Below are 20,630 nucleotides of genomic sequence, written 5' to 3'. Positions count from 1 at the left end.
AATTGGGCTACAGTAACCCCGATGCCTGAATTTATAGCGAAGCGGTGATCTGTGATTGGTGCTTTGCAGAGCCCGCCTAACTGTTAGCCAGGAAGAGCTTTTCGTCCTCCGAGTCTGTGTTTCTTCGGAGTTATAAATTCATAATTTTTGGAAAATGCCTGCTGCCAAACCACCCCCGTTTCTTCGGGGAGTAAAGAGAAGAGTGTGAAGTTTCATTCGGGGGAGTTTCTCGCTGTAGACACCCACGATGAGGGAAAAAAGATGCGTTTAACCTCCCGTCCTGCAGCTAGGGAGACCCCGGGGAAGGCGAACTTTTGTTTTTCCTTCTAAATTAAAATAAAACCCCTAGTTAAAAAACCTCCCCCGTAATGCTGGGGTGTTCTTTAGGGGCTTTTCTCCAGATTAGGACAGGTACCGAGGGGGCAGCTTCAATACTTTTGTCATAAATTGATTTTGAAGAGAAGGAAGTAACACAATTTCATGGCTGAGCTTTGAATATGGATAAAGAATCGGCTCCCTTAACCACATCTTAAACTATTAAGAATACTGTATTTCCACAGAATTTCATGTTTGAGGAAGATAAGAGACCTTCAGAAGAATATATATACTACTTAGAAGTGTCTGGAACTTGTCATGGCTCGATGTCTTTTGTGGTGTGCTGTAAATGAATGGCAGGATTTTTATTTTTTTATTTTTTTTATTTTAATTTTTTTAATTGGGGCAGAAAACAGTTTGTGTTTATAAAAACGAAGCTGTTAATATCTTATTGTAAATCTTATCTTATTGTATCTTATTGTATCTTAAGTAAACAGATTTGCAGGGTAAAAAAGTCAAACAGGTATAGATACACAAATAAGTATCACACGCTTCTTAAACATTAATGGAGCAAGCTGAAGCCTCGCTTATCCCCAAATAAATACAATAAAATGGAAATCTGGCCTCTGTGAGCAGAATGAATCAGACTTTATTTTACTTACAAATGTTTGCATATAGACTCTTTTTTTTTTTCCACAGTACTCAGAAAACCTGACACTCTCTTCTTTAAAGGCAAAGGAAAATAATCGTCAATTTAAGTTTTCTTACAAATCCTCATAATAGTTAAATATTTTCCTGATAATCCTCATAAATAAGAATCAGCTTTGATTTTCATTTAATTATTAAATCTTACAAAGTGATGGCAGAAAATAATTTTTCTTTTTTTCTTCTTCTTTTTTTTTTTTAGCTATTTATTAATTTTAAGGAGCACTACGGATTGTTGTCAGTGTTTTTGGATTTAATCAGAAGACTCCTTCACTGAAAAGATCAAATTAAGACCAAACCTAATGTTTTGCCCCATACTTTGTAAATATGAGCCATGCAAAACGTCAGTGTGCTATTTCAGCAGAGAAGCATTTCTTCCAGCACTTATGAATTTGAGACTCTAAAAGTCAAGTAAAATGCTAGAAAAGGCCCTGATATTTAGTTTTATTGATCAAATATTGAAGATACCATTAAATTTTTCTGAACAGTGTGTAGTTTTGGTTGAAATGAGGTATATTACAACGTCAGGGAGAAATGAGATACATTAGAGTAGCTAGAGTGTCATCTTCACTTGTCATATTCTGATTTAGTTCTATATTTAATTGCTGTGTCTGCATCTATGCCAGCTAATAAATACATTGAAAGTGAGGAGAGGGAGGTAAACGCAGAGAAAGGGGAAAATTAGGCTTTTCAGTACCTTACTGTAAAAGCCAGACTGAATGGCACCTTGAATTGGGCTGTGAAATCTGCCACTCTTTTCTTGTGAACGTGATGTCGTTCCCAGAGAAGCAACCAGAGCAAATCCACAGAAAACACAGCTTTTGGGATCTCAGGCTGGTAATCTAAATGAATAATAGGAAAAAGTTTCATGGAGGCAAAAAGGTTGTTGCGAGTAGTAAGATGAAGGCACTGTGATAATTTTCCAGATTGGTGGAATGAAGATGTCCATGCAGCTGAATCAGGCTGTAAGTGACACAGAAGGCAGAGCCAGGGTTGTCAGGTATTCGGATCTGCTTAATGTAACGCACACTTCTGGGAACAAGGCTGGAGGGTGCTTAATGTACCTTAATCTGTAGCTCGGACGATTTAGGGCTAGATCTCTACAAGTCAGGCTTGGTACACGCAAACTGGCCAGGACGCTGGGAGCAGCTGGGGTTGGGCAGCCCCAGGCACGGGTGTTGCTCCAGCTCCATCCCTCACCTCCGCACCTTGGAGCACGCTTCTCTCCAAGCTCGCTCTTTGCAAATGTGTCCTCAGAGCACCAGAAGACAATGTCCTCCCTCTCCCCTTAAATGGGCTGTAGGTTAGGGATGGAGACAGGAGGCGGAGAGAGGCGGTAGGGCAGCTCTGGGGTTTGCTCCCTAAGGAGCGGCTCTGGCCGGGCTCCCCCCACGCAGGATGCCGGCGGATCGGGATGGCAGCGCCTGCCCCGAGCCAAGACCTCAAGGAACAAGATCGCCTCGGCTTTGGTAAGGGAAGATGGTGAAGAAGGTCCCGGTTTGGGGATTGCAAGGAGCAGATTTTTGGATTTCTCCCGGTTTTAGTTCTAGACGGGTCCGGGTTAATTTTTTAAAATTATTTCTCTCCTCCTGGTGCTGACTATTTGGAGTTGTACTTCTCAAGTTCTTTGCTGCTCCCTGTTTTTTTGAGACACATGAACTCTTGGCAGTTGGCCTCCAGCATTAAGTGTCAGCATCCTTTATACTTTATTCTGCTCCTCAACCATCAAACCTGCCCTGTTCCACCCAAAGCCTTATCCTTGGCCTACTTCTGAGAGCTGACAATTTTCTTGGTCTTACCAACTATTTCTGCAGAAGTTTTAAAGGGTAGGCCTCTAGAGATTTAGGTGGTGTGAAAAAGTGAGTTGTTTTTTACATTTTTTTTCCCTCCCCTGCATGTAGATGTGAAAATTTTCAGTTAATTAGATAAAACCAATTTGTCGGCAGCTCTGACAAGTTTACTGGAGCTGACAAGCTTTTCTGGATATAGTTGTTAAATGCAACACTGAACCAAAATAGCAATTCTCAGTTTCTAGAGACTAATCAAAATCTACTTCACAAATAGCATGGTTATTGCCCCAGGTGTTTTACAGATGAGAGAAAAAGATAAAGAAAATAATCATCTCAGCACTTAACTTAGCAAATCAATGAGTATGGAACAGAAAACAGTTTTTCAAACTCATAGAAAAATTTCTTATGGCCAAGCAATATTACTTGAAACAGAAGTTTTTGAGTGAGATAATGATGATAATGATTGATGGTAATGATTGATGATGATGATTGATGATGATGATTTTTTTACAGTTTCCATGTGAAGAAACAGTTATTTAAATGTTACTCATTTTATACCAAATTTCAACCAAACAGCAAAGATTGAAAATTCTCCTTTTTCTCTTTCTCCCTTCCAAGCATCCTGCTCAAATGCAGGTTCTGTTTTCCTCCTGCTCAGCACCTCTAACCAATCTCTTTTGTCTCCTTACATAACATAGCCTTACTCCCTGAAAACAGAACTTAAATTCCAACCATAATCATGCAATGTATGCTGACTTCCTTCCTTGCCTACTAGTAGAGGTATTAGTAGAGGTATTAATGTAGATTACAGAAGGTACTACAAAATGCCAATGCAGAGAGGTCCAATGTAAGGATCTTCAAAACAAAAATAATTCCTATATAAGAAGTCATTCCTACAACTGTATAACAAAGAAAGTTTTGTTTGTTTGATTTTTCCCTTATCAGGACATAGGCTCCACTTGGAGGAAAAGCAGATTAGTTAGACATTAGACAGATAGAGACAGATTGGATTTACAGACTACAGGGAAGCAATCTGGATAAGACGATTAGCCAAATATAGCTGAAAGGCTACACTAATGATATTTACTGTTCTTAGCATGGTGAAGACAAAGACAAATAATGATATTTTAATTTAAGTATCCCATTCTGTTGACAAAGGATGTTTTTGCACACATTTAGGTGAGCACCCAAAATTAATAACAAAAACAAACATAAAAAGATCAAGAGACATTAGTCAAGTTTCTGCAAATTTCTTGACATGCTATTTCAGCAATTGCAAAATTTATATACTGAGGAAGAGTTAAGATGTTAAAGAGCTATCAGTGATAAAGTGACCTGTCCTTTACATATATCTCAATAAAGCTAACAAAAATACATCATTGGATGTTAGGGCATCATGGGTCCTAATAAAAGTATCTTGCCGTCTAGTTTACTACCTGAATTGATATAACAGCTTAGAAGGTTACAAAAAATGAATTTCCATTTGGTATAAGCCAAGAAATATAGTTCTAAAGATATACAAGAAAGAACTGACCCATGGTCAATGGTCCAGTCCAGACACTTGGAAAAACACTGTGAGCCATCTCTAAGAAAGTGAATGTAAGAAAGTTCTTTTGCAGCTGTGGAGTGGTAGGATAGCCACTGCTGCTTTCTTTCTTCAACATATGTACATTGCCACAATATTTTTTAATCCTTGAGTTCAGGAACAATTCTGGCCACTGCTACACTCAAAGTAAGACAAAGAAATTCTAAGAAAGTGAACTCATAAATATATGCAGAAAGGAAAATAACTTTGAGGACCATCATCTTGCTGAGTTCTTAAAAGTTGGAATATGAAGGTAATGTTCCTAACACAATCTCTCCATCATAGGAGAATCTGGCTATCTCCATAGTAGTTTTCATCTTTGCTTAGGTTCAGCAAGGCAGGATTGCTGTCAGCGATGCACTTGAGGATAACAACAATGATTTGTAAGACCACAGTGATTGTGAAATGACAGTTCAGATGAAGTTTGGAAAGTGTCTCTGAAGATTATCTAGTCCGAACCCCAAGGTCAAAGCATGGTCAGCTGGAGCAGGAAGACACTATAACTTCTCTGGGCAGCCTGGTCCAACATTTGACCACCTTCACAGTAAAACAAACAAACAAACAAATAAATAAATAAATCTTTTTACTGTTTAAGTAGAATATCTTACATTTCAGTTTGTACCAATTGCCTCCCATCCTGCCACTGAGCAGCCTGAGAAGAGTTTGTTTCTGTCTCCTTTACTTCCCCATCGGGTGTCTACACATGGGTAAAATCTCCCTGAAACATCTCTCCTCCATGCTGAGCAGTCAGCTCTTTCAGCGTCTCCTTGTATGACAGATGCTCCTCCTATCTCTTTCTCATATTTGTGACCATTCACAAATGTTCTCACTCCAGTTATGTTCATGTCTCTGTTGCACCAGGGAGCCCAGAACCAGATGCAGCTCTCCAGAAAGGTCTCACCAGTGCCGAGTGGACAGCAATGATCGCCTCCCCCAGTACTAGTTTGCAAACAGCACTTATCCAGGTTAAGCTGTGAAATTTATATGCAGATTAATGCTGAATTATACTCCTACCACTTGTAACTTCTGGTTGTGAAATAAAAGTAGCTACTACTCTGGTTTGGCTTTGTGGTCATGTTGTCCATGGCTGTAGGATTTGTTAAGCTCAGTTGGAGTCTCAGCAAACTGCCACATTAGATAACAATACAAATCAAAACAAAACAAAAGCCCCTCATCCACAGTTGATCAAAAGGTTGGTACAAGAAAGGCAATAACTCAGAAAAAATAAGGTGATTGGAATATCTAACAGGGGTCTAGTGCAGGTTCTGTTTTTCTCCTACTCAGCACCTCTATCTTTCATGTGAGTAGACAAAAGAAAATCAACAAAGCCAGTCTAGGGAGAGGTGACTCCCCTATCTGCCATCATTGCTGAATATTTGCTAAACAGAAAATAAAACAAGGTTGTATCTTTTCATGAACAAAGCCCCAAAATCTCCTTGTCTGCCTGGAAAACAACAGTAAGTCATCAATGTGTCCTTTTTGACTTTTGAAAGCCTGTGGAACAGAAATCCTCACATAACCACATTTTATTTCTATCCTCCCTTCACGGACACTGAAAATTACTATTAATACTTTTGTCTTGTTTTAAGCAGAAGAAAAAGATGAAGCAGGTAAATAAAGGCAAGAAAAAATACTAGGGGCCTATATACAAAAGTGTGGAAATGTAACCCTATTCATAGCTCTCATTAAGTGCCTGGAGAGGGGGAAAAAAAAAAGGTAGCTGAGACTATGCCTGATGCTATTTTCCCAGATGCACAAAACAGTGCCTTTTTGTGTGTTTGTGTGTGAGTCACATTGCAAATATTAATTTTGGTGTCAGAGATGTAAACCGAAACTAGGTCATCAATATAGAAAATCTAATTCTTACCTCTTCAGTGGCAGTGAGGTTGTGCATGTTCTTAGGTGCCATTATGTAAGATATCAAAGGTAGTTTTAACCTTTCATGCTGAGTGAAGGGAAATAGGAAGCTCACCTGTGATAATACTCAGTTCTGTTCCTTACCTAGTTGACCACTCTTACTCTTACGATCCCTAAAGAGCATGGGCAAGAGCTAAGCTGCGGGGCTACATACCTTGGGATAGGAATAACTCATTGACATCGAGTTGTACTAGTTACCAGGTCAGCCAAATTCGAGGAAGATATAAACCTGCTCTGCTCCAAAATTAACTTTAGAAAGATTCTCAGTAGAGGATGGAATATTTCTCAATCACTGCCTAATATATTACAGATTTTCCCTCCATTTCAATTTTACTCAATTTTGGAAGTTTTTGTAAGCACAAAAAATATTATAAGTGAAACTACTAATCAGGACAACTTTGTCTAATACAAAGCAAGCACGTACATGCAGTGGGTACAAATTTATATTTGAATACTTATGATTATCATTTATGAAATTAAAATGCTGTGTCAAAAAGACTCCTGCAAGGGTCTATCCTAGGCCTGGTATAATTTTATTATTGATTTGAATTATAGTCTACAGTGCACAACTAGAGGTGTTATGGGTGTCAACAAACTAATAAATGCTAGAATGATGTGGTACAGGTCATGAAGTGAAAAAAATCTTATAAATTGGAGACACTGTCTTCCCAAATGTGAAATTCACTTGGAAAAAAATATATCAGTTTTATAAATATTGGGCAATAGTAGTTGACTAGTACCTGAGTAGATCTGTATCTTTAGGTTATACCTATAACCTGAAGTTATGTATTTATAACTTGACAATGAACCAACTATTTTATTAGGTATTAAGGATAAAACACGATATGTGTAGTGAGTATACAATGATTGTATCTGCATCACAGATGAAGAAGATCTTCCGCTGTAGTCAGGACTGGTATAATCTCATTGTGTATTTTATGCCTAGCTTTTAGTACAGAACATCAGGGAATAAGAAGTGGAAAATAAGGGAAAAAATAATAAAAAACACAAAAGAAAGCAACAGTAACTATCAGAAGTCTAAGAAGTATTCTCTTATAGGAAGGCACATACAATTGCAGGTGCCTGTCTCAAAGAGAAGGCTGAAAACCTGAAATTCCTTCTTGCACACCTAAAATATTAAGAGGAGAGGCATTATCTTTGCTGAGTGTACATTGTGGGAAATACAATACGATGTTATTTGCTGCAGCAAATTAGATAAAAGGAAATAATTTCTAATACAGAGTGACACACTGGAAAATGTAGCTTGGGAGGACTGTGAAGTGTCCAAGAATCAGTGAGCAACTGTCACTGAGCAACTGTCAGAAATAAAAGGGGTACAATTAACTGTTGATAATGGGTGGAGGGCAACAAATAAATGCTGATGTCTAGATACTGGTGATTAGCACAGAATTATAGATCAGAGAAAATCTGTGTGCGCAAGGGAAGAGTGCACTACACTTTGCAATTAGTAACATTTTTGGAACAATCTTCCACAGCATTTTCGTTTGGGATCTGAGGGAGTATGGGCAGGATCAGCAGGCCATTAGATGTTTGAAAATTGGCTGTAGCATGGGGTCAAAGCACTGCAGTTAACAACTCAATGTCTGTGGACACTCATAAAGGAGAAGAAATTCCCAGGGCCTAATACTTGGTATAATTTGGTGTTTTCAGTAATAACCTGGATGACAAGACAGAATGTTCCCATAGCTTGTGTGATAGACGCTAAGTTAGGTGGAGGGTAGAGAGACAAAAGTAAGATATTTGGTTCCAAGGGACTTTAATAAACTTGAAGATTGGGCCAAGATAAATTTCATGCAGTTTGTCAAAAAAAATGCAAAGCAGAACAGATACTTGCATCAGCATGGTCTGGGAAATGACTGGCTTGAGCCCTCCTGCAAAGGACCTGGGGCTTAGGGTCATCTTTCCCAAGTACTGGGTGACTGGGTGCTTAAAGGCAAGTCCATTGCTGTGTCCAGAGCTTAAGAATAAATAACATTCTGTAAGCAGCTGGGGTTTCAAAAAAAAAAAAAAGCAAAAAAAACCACACCCACCAAGCACATCTGGGTTTCCAACCAAAATATTAAAGAGACAAAGACAAAAGCACAGCAGTAGTGTCTGGAGACACTGACACGATGCATACCACCATTTTACAGACTTGGCTTCCTCCAAAAACAGACAGCCCAAGACAAAATTCAAGACATTTCTATAGGCATGCCTACAGTAGATTCATTTCTTGGAAAACTATGCCCCAGAATGACTGCTAGGATTGAACAGTACTTTAGCTGCTTTTAAGTATTTACAACTGCATAGGAGTTGGCAGAGTTCAGCAAGAAAACTTACTGCCCAGTGCAGCTCTGCAGGACCCCAGGCAAGGGAAAAAATTTAACAGTCTCTGCTATGTAGGAAACTTCATGCTTACAATGTATTAATGAAAGGTTTCTCTAGTTTAAACAATGGTCAATATATCAGGAGACCTGTGCTGCTTCAAATGCCAGTTTAGAAAGCAAAGTAAGAATTTAAGAGAAGCAGTTAAGTATCAGCAGAGTTGTTGAGCAGGTGGTTGGCTGCCCCTCACCTGAATGTAGGAACAGATATGCATGGTGTGCTCCAGAGCTTTGACCTCCATCGACCACCCTGCTCCTGGAAAACCACTTGAAGCAACTGTTGGTGAGATCTGACTGGGCTCAATCCTTTGTTTTCTTCTTGGAAGAAGCCCAGAGCCCAGGGAGGACAACATGGATGGGTAAGGTTGTACCTGTCCCCAGTCTCAACTTATTGTCCCGTCCCTTCTCTGCTGTTTCCTAAAACAGTTTCATGTGAGGAACTAGGTACGCTAAAATCTTCCCAACTCCCCAGTACTGGTCGAGGAGCTCCTCCAGCCTTTCTTCATAGAGGTATTCAGCTACACCAGCTATTCAGTTAACCTGCCAGCACCAGCCCATGCCTAGGTAGCCTGGGGGAATTGCCAGGCTGCAATCACAAGTGGACGTCTCCTAAGACTGTAGAATCATAGAATCATAGAAACACAAGGCTGGAAACGACCTACAAGATCATCTAGTCCAACCATCCTTCTATCACCAATACTACCCACTAGGCTATTATATAGTGTAGTGACAGGGGAAAGAGGGACCTCTATATTTCAGCTAGCCTGCAGCTGGTATATGATGCGATGGGGACAAGGCCCGTGGAAGCCTTCTCCTTACAAGGAGATTCACTACTCCAGAGGCATGCTAGTCTGACCATGAACTTCAGTCCTGAGAGCTGTTATTGTTGTTGTGTGTGAGAAACACCCTATAAAGTGTGTTTTTGTAATTCTAGCACAAACAGTCTTACCCGGGCCTCCGAAGGCTCGTAACCTGTAGAAAGACTACACAAGCTGCAGGTCTCCCCACTTTCTTCAAGGTGCTCTTGTTTTTTCCCAGCTTTTGCACCCCAGACTTCATTCTTTTTCTTGTCTCGTGGTTGTTTTGGCTGAATCTTGGGGTTGTTAGCACAGCATACAGGACATTTTTTGGTTTGCTATAGTTTGAATTTTTGGTCCAAACTGAAAAGCGTTTCAGACTATCTACCGTGGCATCAGCACCAAAGTGTGTTCCTTCATTCTTGCTTTGCCAATTATTTAAATCTGCCCCTAAGGTGGTCCCAAATAATGTGGGGCTATTCTTGAGTTCTTGTGGTAGTACAGTCCAACGTATTTGAGTCATTTTTCCTGTTGTGGGATTTTCCCGTTCAAAAGCAAATGTAGTCTGGCTATCAGGCTCCAGGCTTATACAAAAGAAGGCATCTTTAAGATCCAATATTGTGAAATAAAAATCTTTTTCAGATAGTGTTGTTAGGTATATGGGTATAAGGGTATATGGGTTTTGCAATACAGAGTGGATGTCTTTGGTTATTTTGTTCATAGCTCACAAATCTTGCACAAATCTGTATTCACTGCCTTTTTTTTTTTTTTTTTTTTTTTACTGGCAGTATTGGGGTGTTAAAGCTAGATTGGCATTCGTGGATTAGTCCATAAGATAAGAAATTGTTTATCAGAGGCTCCAGCCCCTTCCTTGCTGTAAGGCTAATCGGATATTGTGGCACCTGTACAGGTACAGCTCCTGGTTAAAGCTCAGTCCAAACTAGAAGTGTGTTTTTCACTCTCCCAGGCTGTTTTCCTGCCCATACAACAGGATTCACTGCATTCAACACCTCTTCAGGGATCTGTAGCCTTTTCTCTGCCTTTGGTTCTGTCAATAAACAAATTTATGCCTTCCATGAATTCTCAGATGGAATTTTAACTGTTATCACGTTTGTGGAGAAGGTTACTTGTGCATGCAGTTTGCACAGCAGATCTCTTCCCAACAAAGGGAGAGGACATTCAGGCATATATAAGAACTGGTGTGTCAAAACCTTCCCTCCATCTCACAATCCATAGGCTGTAAAAGGGGTTTTAAAGTCCATTTCCCAGTCACTCCTATAATTGGAACTTTTGTTTTATATAAGGGTCCTTTGCAATCTGTTATTACTGGATGAGTTGCTCCAGTGTCTAAAAGAAAATCAATTATTTCCCCCCCTAGCTTAACTGGAACCAGGGGATCTGCTGGGGAAATTGGAAATTCATCCCCTGGTCTCCTTCAGTCTGGGTCCTCTAGCATAATCAAAGCCTGCTCCTGTTTTTCACTGCCTGATGTTTTCTTTTTCTTCCTCAGCAGACAGTCTTTCTTCCAGTGCCCCTCCTTCCTGCAGATAGCACACTGGTTGTGGCCCAAGTGAGTTTTTCACTGTGCCTTCCTCGCCTTCTCTTGCCCTTGCCTCCCTGAAAATTCCTCGTTCACCCCTACCCCTACCTCCGTCTCTCATGACCACTGCTATCAGTGATGCCTGTACTTCTATTCTCTCCCTGTCTTTCTTTGCTTCCCAGTTGTTATAAACCTTATAGACTTTGTTGATCATATAGGATTAATTGCCGATATTGTTTTATTAATCGCTGACCCCTGCTAGTATTTGGGTCCCACTTAGGATCTTTTGTAACAGGTAATAGTTCTTCTGCATCCTCTCTCAGGTACAAGTTCTTTGTTTCTGCCTGAGCTTTTTCTACAACTATTCTCTTTTCTTCTACAGTCAGCAATGTATTTAACGGGGCTTGCATATCCACCCAGTTAGGGTTATGAGAAGTCATAATACTTTATAACAACTGGCACATTTCTGTTGGATTCTCCCTATAAGGCCCGACAGAGTGTTTCCAGTTTAACAAATCCAATGTTGTAAACGGAACATGAACAAAAAGAGATTCTCCTCCTGGTCCCACTTCCTATCTTAACAGAGCCTGGATAACTGGCCCTGGCCCTACCCTTTGTCCCTGTAGTTTGACCCACAAGCTACAGGCCTTCCTATTTTCTTCAAGGTTTCCTTGTTTGTTGTGTTGTTTTTTTGTGTGTGTGTGTTTTTTTTTTCTTCCAGCTTTGGGACTACACATTCACAACTACTAGTTTGAAAACTATAGACACTTTTCTAGAAGTTTATTTGTATGTATTCATACCATAGGAAGTCTGACTTTTTTTTCCTTTTCCTAATATTGATCTAAGAGCTGATGCTTGAAATGATTTTTCCATTTCACTAATGATATTAGTTTTATTTTTAAGGTCAGGATTAAATTAAAAACTGTGTATTCTAATTACTTACTCTGAAGTTATCAATGCATACATAAAACCCTCCAGCCCTATCAAATAGTGCGAAACACATATGAAAAACTACATTAGTTAACTGGAGGGTGAAAAAAAAAACAACAAAAAACAAACAACAACACAAACAGAATATAAGTGTAGCAGTCAAAATCTTACAAATGGAAACCAAAAAATCCAGAGTACCTATCACATGCATAGATAGCAAGTGTTGTCAACACACCAGAGTCATTTGCTTCTGTCTCACAGAATTAAATCAGTCTTGATTCCATCTTGTTGTGAATCTTTCCTTAGTATGCATTTGTACAAAACATTAAAAAAATGTTAAATGCTCTTGCAAGAGCACTGTCACTACTAAGTATTGGCTGATGTTGGGGAGCAGAAGTGAAAGACTTCTGAAATGTGTTCTGTTGCTAGCAAGGTACTACTAAATGAAATAAAGACAGTATGACCTATCAAACAAACAAAAACCTTACACGGTACTGGAATCTTCCTTTAGGTTAGTAACGGCAGAAAATGCCCAAGCTTGTGTAGTGTTTTGTGTCTTGACAGGAACCGAAGCAAGTATAATACTTGCAATCATAATAATGAATACATATATACATTTTTATTTTTTTTTAATATTTTTAAAGCCCCAGTATTGTACTTACATTGCCTGTTAACTCCTCCCAAGTAGAGAAAGGAGGTATTAATAAGACCACAGCAAATCTACAGGAATGTAGATTATACCACTATATCTAACATTACTTGGTACCTCTGGAACAGCAAGCAGAGTTGGTACAGCTTAGAGAAAAACTGTGAATGCTTCTACTAGGTGTAGTGTAGCAGTTGATTAGAAGGTTTCAGTGAGGGGTGGTTCACATAGGAAGACAGAAAAAACAAAGATAATTCCCCTGTTTTTTAGTATACTGCTTTCCTGCGGTAATGCATGTTAGATAGAAAAAAAAAGAAAAAAAGAAGAAGAAATTCAGCTTAGTAGTAATAATGGAAATATGATAAAAGATAAGAAAAAAGTGCTCAAATTAGTAAGTGCAAATAAGCAAAATAAAGGTGATCACCTAATATAAGTATAAATAAATAAATAAATAGATTCAATTCTGTCTTCTGGTTAATGTGTGTATATAGACTGAAACTTACGTATGTAAAAATGGGGAAAGAGTATCACAGTCACCTTTTTAGAAACGAGAGCTGGAAACCAAAAGGCAAAAGCAATATATCAGAAAATCTATCAGCACAAATATTGTGAAAAATCCTCCGAAGTACAAAGCCAGTCAGGCATGATATCAAAACATTAAAACTTTTGAAGAAAAGTTCATCAATCTCTAAATATAAACAAAATAAACCAGTAAACGAACAACAGGAAGAAATTAATAGTTCAAAGTAACTTAAACCTCAGTCAGTGAGAGAGAATAGAAAGCAAAAAAGGCGGGAACCGCGCCCCTTGCCGGCGCAGTCCCCAACCAGGTCGGCTCCCGCGCTATAAAGGCCGCGGCGCGGAACCGGGCCGCTCACAGCTCGGCTCAGGCGGCGGCGGCAGCAGCAGCAGCAGCAGCAGCAGCAGCAGCAGCAGCAGCAGCAGCAGCAGCGCCATGTCCGGCAGAGGCAAGGGCGGGAAGGGGCTCGGCAAGGGGGGCGCCAAGCGGCACCGCAAGGTGCTGCGCGACAACATCCAGGGCATCACCAAGCCGGCCATCCGGCGCCTGGCGCGGCGCGGCGGCGTCAAGCGCATCTCGGGGCTCATCTACGAGGAGACGCGCGGCGTGCTCAAGGTCTTCCTGGAGAACGTGATCCGCGACGCCGTCACCTACACCGAGCACGCCAAGCGCAAGACGGTCACGGCCATGGACGTGGTCTACGCCCTCAAGCGCCAGGGACGCACCCTCTACGGCTTCGGCGGCTAAAGCGCGCAGGCAGCTCTCGGACCCTCTCGACACACCCCAAAGGCTCTTTTAAGAGCCGCCCACCTTGTCTTCAGAAAGAGCTGTGTTGCTTTAGACGTAGTAAAAGAGAGTTCCATGTATCTAGATTTTGTTAAAAGTTCCTATTTTAATTCGTAATTTATTTGCTAAGCAGCCTCAAGTGAGACATACTTAAGGACCCAATTATTGGTTATTTTCATAATAAGCAAGTTAATTCTGAAGTGGGCAAGAGAATATACAGTGTAATTGATTTCCCTTTCATCAGTGTAACGGAAATCTTAAGGTTAGGATTGGCTTATTTTCCGAAAAATACATCGAATGTCAAAGGGGAACCCCCTGAACTTACTGCTCCAGGCTGGAGCTGTTGAACTAGCCTGGGGGCAGCTCTGCGCCGCCTAGCAGAGGCCTCCTATGCAGGGCAGTTGTTCTCAAACGCTGAGTAACCAAAGAGCGGATGTAGGCAGCTATTTGTATTTAAATCACCGTGCTCCCTGCGTTGCCTTACAGCAAATGGAAGTGTGCTGGGGGGGAGAGGGGTGCTGGAGGAGGGGGAGGGGACATATACCTACAGCTGCTCGTCCACTGAACACCTCATAAACTTGCAAATACTGGAATGACCCCAAGTGTCCGAACGTATTTTTGAGAAATCATCCCCAAACGCTCTGTATGTCCAGTGTTTTAAAACTTCTCAAGTCTCTTCTTTCAATGCAATGCCTGAGCAGTTCCGTGCATCCAGTTTTCATCACCGTTCTTCATTTCACCCGAAAAACCCTCCCTCTTTCAGGATCTCTCCCGGCTGGGGAATGTAGCACAGAAATAAGCGTGATTATTATAGCAAGCTTCATAGTAATCTCTGTGCTAAGAGAAATTCCGTGTGTTCAAAACCTCATTCATTGGATTAGAGCATCTTCAATTACAGTTTATATCGGTTGGAAGGCATCTAGCACACACGATGCGGTATTAATTTATACTAGCTAAGGACTAAGTTCTCTTTGTGAGAAAGGATCTGTTACAAGGATTCCTGTTAAGGAAAATCTGCGGCACGCTTAATGTTCAGAGCTCGGTTCCAAGTGAATTGAAAGAAAAGGAACGTGAATCGCCCATGCCCTGGAGAAAGCGTAACAACTTCTTTCCCGCAGACCGCTACAGGTCTCCATTTTGGAGATCCAACGTGGAGATCTCCTTCCGCAAGGAACAGACGCAGCTGAAAGCAGCAGCGGCGAGTCCGAGGAGGGGGAGGGCAGGCGCCGCTGGGCGGTTAGCGAAGAGGCGCGCTTCCGAGGCGGGCTTTTTGAATTTGAAAGCACCCAATGGGACCGGAGCATTCCTGCCAGCCAATCGAGGAGCGGGGCACGCTATAAGAGCGGCCGCGGAGCCGCAGCGCTCTCGTCGCACGGCTCCCCTTGCAGCGGCGGCTGACCCATCGGTGGCGGGCGATGGCGCGCACGAAGCAGACGGCGCGTAAGTCGACGGGCGGGAAGGCGCCCCGCAAGCAGCTGGCCACCAAGGCGGCCCGCAAGAGCGCGCCGGCCACGGGCGGCGTGAAGAAGCCGCACCGCTACCGGCCCGGCACGGTGGCGCTGCGCGAGATCCGCCGCTACCAGAAGTCGACGGAGCTGCTGATCCGCAAGCTGCCCTTCCAGCGGCTGGTGCGCGAGATCGCGCAGGACTTCAAGACCGACCTGCGCTTCCAGAGCTCGGCCGTGATGGCGCTGCAGGAGGCGAGCGAGGCCTACCTGGTGGGGCTCTTCGAGGACACCAACCTGTGCGCCATCCACGCCAAGCGCGTCACCATCATGCCCAAGGACATCCAGCTCGCCCGCCGCATCCGCGGGGAGCGCGCCTGAGGCTCCTGCCCAGCCCTTCCCCCCTCTTCTGCTCCGGCAGAGGAGGCTGCACTCAGACCCAAAGGCTCTTTTAAGAGCCACTCCATGCACAATAAAAAGAGCTGTAGCACTGTTCTTAAATAGTTTTCAGAAATATTAACTTTAAATGTTTATTTTTTCCAGACTGCAGCACTGGGTTTGAGGCCCAGCCCCTCCAGATTCTTCTTCAGTTATTGCGCGTATAAAGATATGTATTTCCCGAGTATTTTGAGGTGCTGAGGATTTCTGTTTTATTAAGAGGTTTATAAAAATCTTAGAGCAAAGATTGTATATTTTTCCAATAATCAGCATATCTTACCTGTTTGAACTTGCACTTCCATATGCATTAATGAAAAGATAGGTACTCTTAAAGAGTTAAAAAATATTGAGCAGCATTAGAATTCTAGGATTAAATAGCAGGTAGCGGTAGCATAAATGTATGTATACATGGCTTTCTCAGTTAAGAACATCTCCGATATAAGGACTTGTTCAAATCTTCACTGACACATACGCAGGCCTTGTATTAAGCTTTGGATTTGTAACAGAGAAATAGGAATTTCTCCTATTAATTTGAAAAACATTTTCCCCTCCTCCCTTGTTTGCGAAAGCTCCCATTCATTACCTGTGGTATGACACTAAACCTGGGATGGCACTGAACATGGGCTAGGAGCAAAGGGTGCTCCCCTGTCAGAGCAGTCACCTGATTCTAAGTGGTATTTGCACTTTCTCTTAGACATACTTGCTGTGCCTTACAGTCTCAGAGATAACACTCCAATGGATGAGAAAAGGAGAGGGCAACAAACACTGACTGTAGCAATCTGCCCAGAATGAGGTTGTGGATTCTTTCCTTCTTGTGCCCACCCCACCCCACCCCCACCCCCCAAATAACAAAAGTCTGCCAACACATTTATTATCTTCTTGTCCTTAGTTTGAAGTTAGGTTGTGAATGGAGTAGAGATGAAAAATTACCAAACGATAAATGGAATGGACGGAGGAGCTACTCTGTTTTTTGGTTTTTACGTGTCAGGAACAGAATGTGTGTGTATATATTTATATATATAACATAGATTTCATCCCTATTTATGTGTAAATAATGTAATAACGTTTCTAAAGTCATATTCAGTCAAAGAAAAAGAAACTCAAAGGATACAAAAGAATATATTGGCAGTTTTCGGAGTTGAAGCTTTATGGTAAGTCATAACAAACATTTCTCTTTATCATGCCATCATGAAGTGAGAAGAAATATTTAATTTACAATCTGGAAGTGAATAAAAGTTCCGTGTTCTCTCAAAATTCAGGTGACAAAAGCATAGCCTGACTTCTTATTTGTATTTCTGTTCTTCTAGAGCATATTTAACATTCACCAGAAGGAAAACAAACAAACAAAAATGCTGCACTGTTTTATTTCAAGTTCTATCCTGCTAACTCATCATATCTACCTAGTCTTTTTGGAGCGATTTTGCTAGATACTGCAGATACATGACCTGGGAACACAGACAAGATATTAATTAATCATCAGTCAAGATGAAAAATTTCCACATTTGTTGTAGCAATTAGATTCCATGGGCTACTATCAGTGCAGGCTCCACACCGTGCCCAGGCATGGCACTTTACATAGGCAGCAGTGTCTGTTGCAGTAAGGTAATTTTTGTTCACACCATGATCTTCCCCTTCATTTAGATACATACATAACAAGGCTGCCTGTTTTGCCATTTTAACCTTTGCTAACCTCAAAGTGGTACTTTGCTACAAATTTAAGTCATTTCAGCAAAGAATCTCCTGCCAGCATGGAACAAGGAGAACAAACGGGATGTAGCCTATTGTCCAAAGCCTTAGAGTATAGTCAGATACATAGTTCCTTTTAAATTACAATTAATAATAATTCCTTTTAAATTACAATTATGGGCACAGTCTGTATGTTACTCTAGCCCAAGCAGTTCCATTTAATCAAATTTTCACCCCTTATTGTGCAAGTGTTAATGCACAAAAAGAGTAGATTCTTTTATTTTTTTTTAATCAGTATAACAGAATAGATCAGAACCTCAAAGAGTAAAACCAGATAGAATAATCCAGGTGGTTCTGAGACATAGGGAATTTGGAAAGAGAGGATGGTAGATGGATACTGTGTGAAGGATAAAGCATACATATATGTATGTGTATGTACATTCATGTCTACATATAAGATACGTATGTCTGTATGTATGTACTGCTACCCTACACGTGACCTTCACAGCAAAAAAAAGAATTGCTGTTTTCTAGTCTCTATCCCTTTCATATCTATAATAATGTTGATAATATTTCTTGTATTGGGTGTTTTATGTCCTGTGTAGTGTTTCTGAAACATACCCTGTGAAACTTACCACAGAGTTCCCCAGATGCCATCCTCAAATAGCTAAATTTTCATTTCAGACCAATTTGGATGATAACATTTACAGCAGCTTATTGGATAGACCGGACTGCGTGATCAAAGGCAGAGGAAAAGATGCCATAAGAATCAAAATCACAGGAATCTGAATGTTTTATTTGTGAATGAAAAGAAATGGTGACTTCTCTGAGACGTTAAATAGAGACTGAAAGACTAGACAAGATAAACTGGGAAATGAAAGTGAACTACAGGCCAACTGTAATTTCCTGTCTACAAAAATCTTGCACTAACTAAATTCTAGTAAATGTTGACCTCACATTGTATTCCTCTTCTGACTCTACCTTCTTTTTAGAATCAAATACAAACTCTTATCCTCAATTCTCAAAGCCATTAAAGATGTTTCCTACAGGCCTCTAACAGAGCCTCAAAGGCTTGGCAGCTGCTTCCCCTCCCCTAGCTCTTTTGGTCCGAATGAACCACAAATATTTCCCCTGTGCCAGCGCTTCCTCTTTGCAAAGGGCAGGAGGGGGGGTGGGGGGGTGGGAGAGGGGCCTGAAGAGGGGCGGGGGGCAACTACACTTCCCAGGAGCATCCTCCAGCTTCTCTTCCAGCTTCTAGTTTGTCTCTAGCTTTCCCAGTCTCACTGTTTTCCAGTACTCCAGCCGGATTTCTCCAAGTCAGGCAAACAACATTGAGAATATAAAGAGCAAATAGATTCATTTGCTTGAATTTCCTATTAACCCTAACATAAGGATTTCTTTAGTAGCGTTTTTTATTCATGTGAAACTTAAGGAAGTAGGACTCTCAGATATCTGATTAAAGTCTTAAGTGACCGAGTATATTTGTATCAATTTCTTCAATTAAAAAAAAAAAATGTAATGTTAATCATCGATATCCTAACACAGATCATGCCTTCCATGTCCCTTAAAAGTAGAAACCAGTGCACGGGACAATAAAACTGCCAATCTTTTTACTTTTTTTTCTTTTTAATGAACAGTATAGTTCTCAACATTCTTAATGAAGAACTCATTTGCTGATTTTCTCAATTTCTTATTCAGTGTAGCTGAACAGATATATTTCCAAGCCCTTCAACTAACACAGCACATAATGCTGTTTGCTTAAAAACCCAACGGGATACTCCTTTAGAAACATTTATAAACACTTTTCTCTCTCGACTGTCGGTAACGAACTGCAGAGTACAGGGTGGGGAAGCTAACTAAAATGAAGGTTTAGGAGTACTTATAAAACAGTCCAAAATTTACAATACCTTCTAAGAACTCAAGAATTTTGTCATATTCAAGTATCAGGTAAGGCAGTGTCACAGCTCTCTCGAGTGGCGAAGTGGTGGCTCTTAAAAGAGCCTTTAGGGTGCAGGGATGAAGTTGAGGATCAAGGAGCGGGAGGCTGGGCAGGAGCCTCAGGCGCGCTCCCCGCGGATGCGGCGGGCGAGCTGGATGTCCTTGGGCATGATGGTGACGCGCTTGGCGTGGATGGCGCACAGGTTGGTGTCCTCGAAGAGCCCCACCAGGTAGGCCTCGCTCGCCTCCTGCAGCGCCATCACGGCCGAGCTCTGGAAGCGCAGGTCGGTCTTGAAGTCCTGCGCGATCTCGCGCACCAGCCGCTGGAAGGGCAGCTTGCGGATCAGCAGCTCCGTCGACTTCTGGTAGCGGCGGATCTCGCGCAGCGCCACCGTGCCGGGCCGGTAGCGGTGCGGCTTCTTCACGCCGCCCGTGGCCGGCGCGCTCTTGCGGGCCGCCTTGGTGGCCAGCTGCTTGCGGGGCGCCTTCCCGCCCGTCGACTTACGCGCCGTCTGCTTCGTGCGCGCCATCGCCCGCCACCGATGGGTCAGCCTCTGCAAACAGGAGACTGCAGCCAGTTGCGGAGCGCCGCCATTTATAGAGCCGGCCCATCGCTGATTGGACGAGAGGAGCGCCAACCCCATTGGGTGCCTTGAGAATCCCGGCCCGGGCCCAAGGAAGGCGGATGCTCCGCTGCCTGCCCTTCCCCTCCTTCCCCCCGAGTTACGGCGCCCTCCGTGTTCGCACCAGGCGGGGGGGGGGGGAGGGGGCGCGTTTCAGACACAGCGCTCACGTCGCTTTTGCTTCTCTGGCTTTCCCTCTCTCCCAGGTTCCTGACCAATTAAGAGCCGTGTGGAGGCTGGAAGAAGATGCAGTTTTATATAAAGTAGTTTAATAGTTTATTTTGGTAAGCTGATTACAGAATAATTATAATTATAATTATCATACTACTACTACTAACACTATTTTATACATCCCCCTCTTACAGTAACAGGCACACTAACCCCACAGCCTCAAAGAAAAATCCCCTAATTCCCCAAACAGAGAGAAACGCCTAAGAAATCCTATACTTGCCACGGCTACAAATTTGCATTATGCTATGAGCTGTAACAATCAAGATGAGTCTTTTCAGTTAACTTTCTTTAGCAACAAGTAAATGATGTAACAAAAGTAACGTGAGATCATAAGCATTGTCAGCTAAAATCTTG

General features: G+C 41.9%; 3 protein-coding genes across 3 annotated transcripts; 2 read left to right on the top strand and 1 right to left on the bottom strand.

Annotated features, from left to right (window-relative positions):
• Positions 1-13,499: 13,499 nt before the first annotated feature.
• Positions 13,500-13,949, top strand: LOC126913138 (histone H4). Its single transcript, XM_050708163.1, has 2 exons — positions 13,500-13,525; positions 13,562-13,949. The coding sequence occupies exon 2, from the start codon at positions 13,565-13,567 to the stop codon at positions 13,874-13,876; it is 312 nt and encodes a 103-aa protein (XP_050564120.1). The 5' UTR covers positions 13,500-13,525; positions 13,562-13,564; the 3' UTR covers positions 13,877-13,949.
• A 1,336-nt stretch (positions 13,950-15,285) lies between these two features.
• LOC118250533 (histone H3) lies at positions 15,286-15,861 on the top strand. The gene has a single exon (XM_035551761.2). It carries the CDS (start codon positions 15,331-15,333, stop codon positions 15,739-15,741), a length of 411 nt encoding a protein of 136 aa, XP_035407654.2. The 5' UTR covers positions 15,286-15,330; the 3' UTR covers positions 15,742-15,861.
• A 1,238-nt stretch (positions 15,862-17,099) lies between these two features.
• On the bottom strand, positions 17,100-19,986 carry LOC118250596 (histone H3). The gene is made up of 2 exons (XM_050708158.1): positions 19,392-19,986; positions 17,100-17,243 (listed from the first exon to the last, which is right to left on the bottom strand). Exon 1 carries the CDS (start codon positions 19,950-19,952, stop codon positions 19,542-19,544), a length of 411 nt encoding a protein of 136 aa, XP_050564115.1. The 5' UTR covers positions 19,953-19,986; the 3' UTR covers positions 17,100-17,243; positions 19,392-19,541.
• Between the last annotated feature and the right edge of the window lie 644 nt (positions 19,987-20,630).

This window comes from Cygnus atratus, chromosome 1 (assembly GCF_013377495.2).
Source record: "Cygnus atratus isolate AKBS03 ecotype Queensland, Australia chromosome 1, CAtr_DNAZoo_HiC_assembly, whole genome shotgun sequence".
NCBI classification, from domain to species: domain Eukaryota; kingdom Metazoa; phylum Chordata; class Aves; order Anseriformes; family Anatidae; genus Cygnus; species Cygnus atratus.
This window is presented reverse-complemented; position numbering and strand designations above follow the sequence as displayed.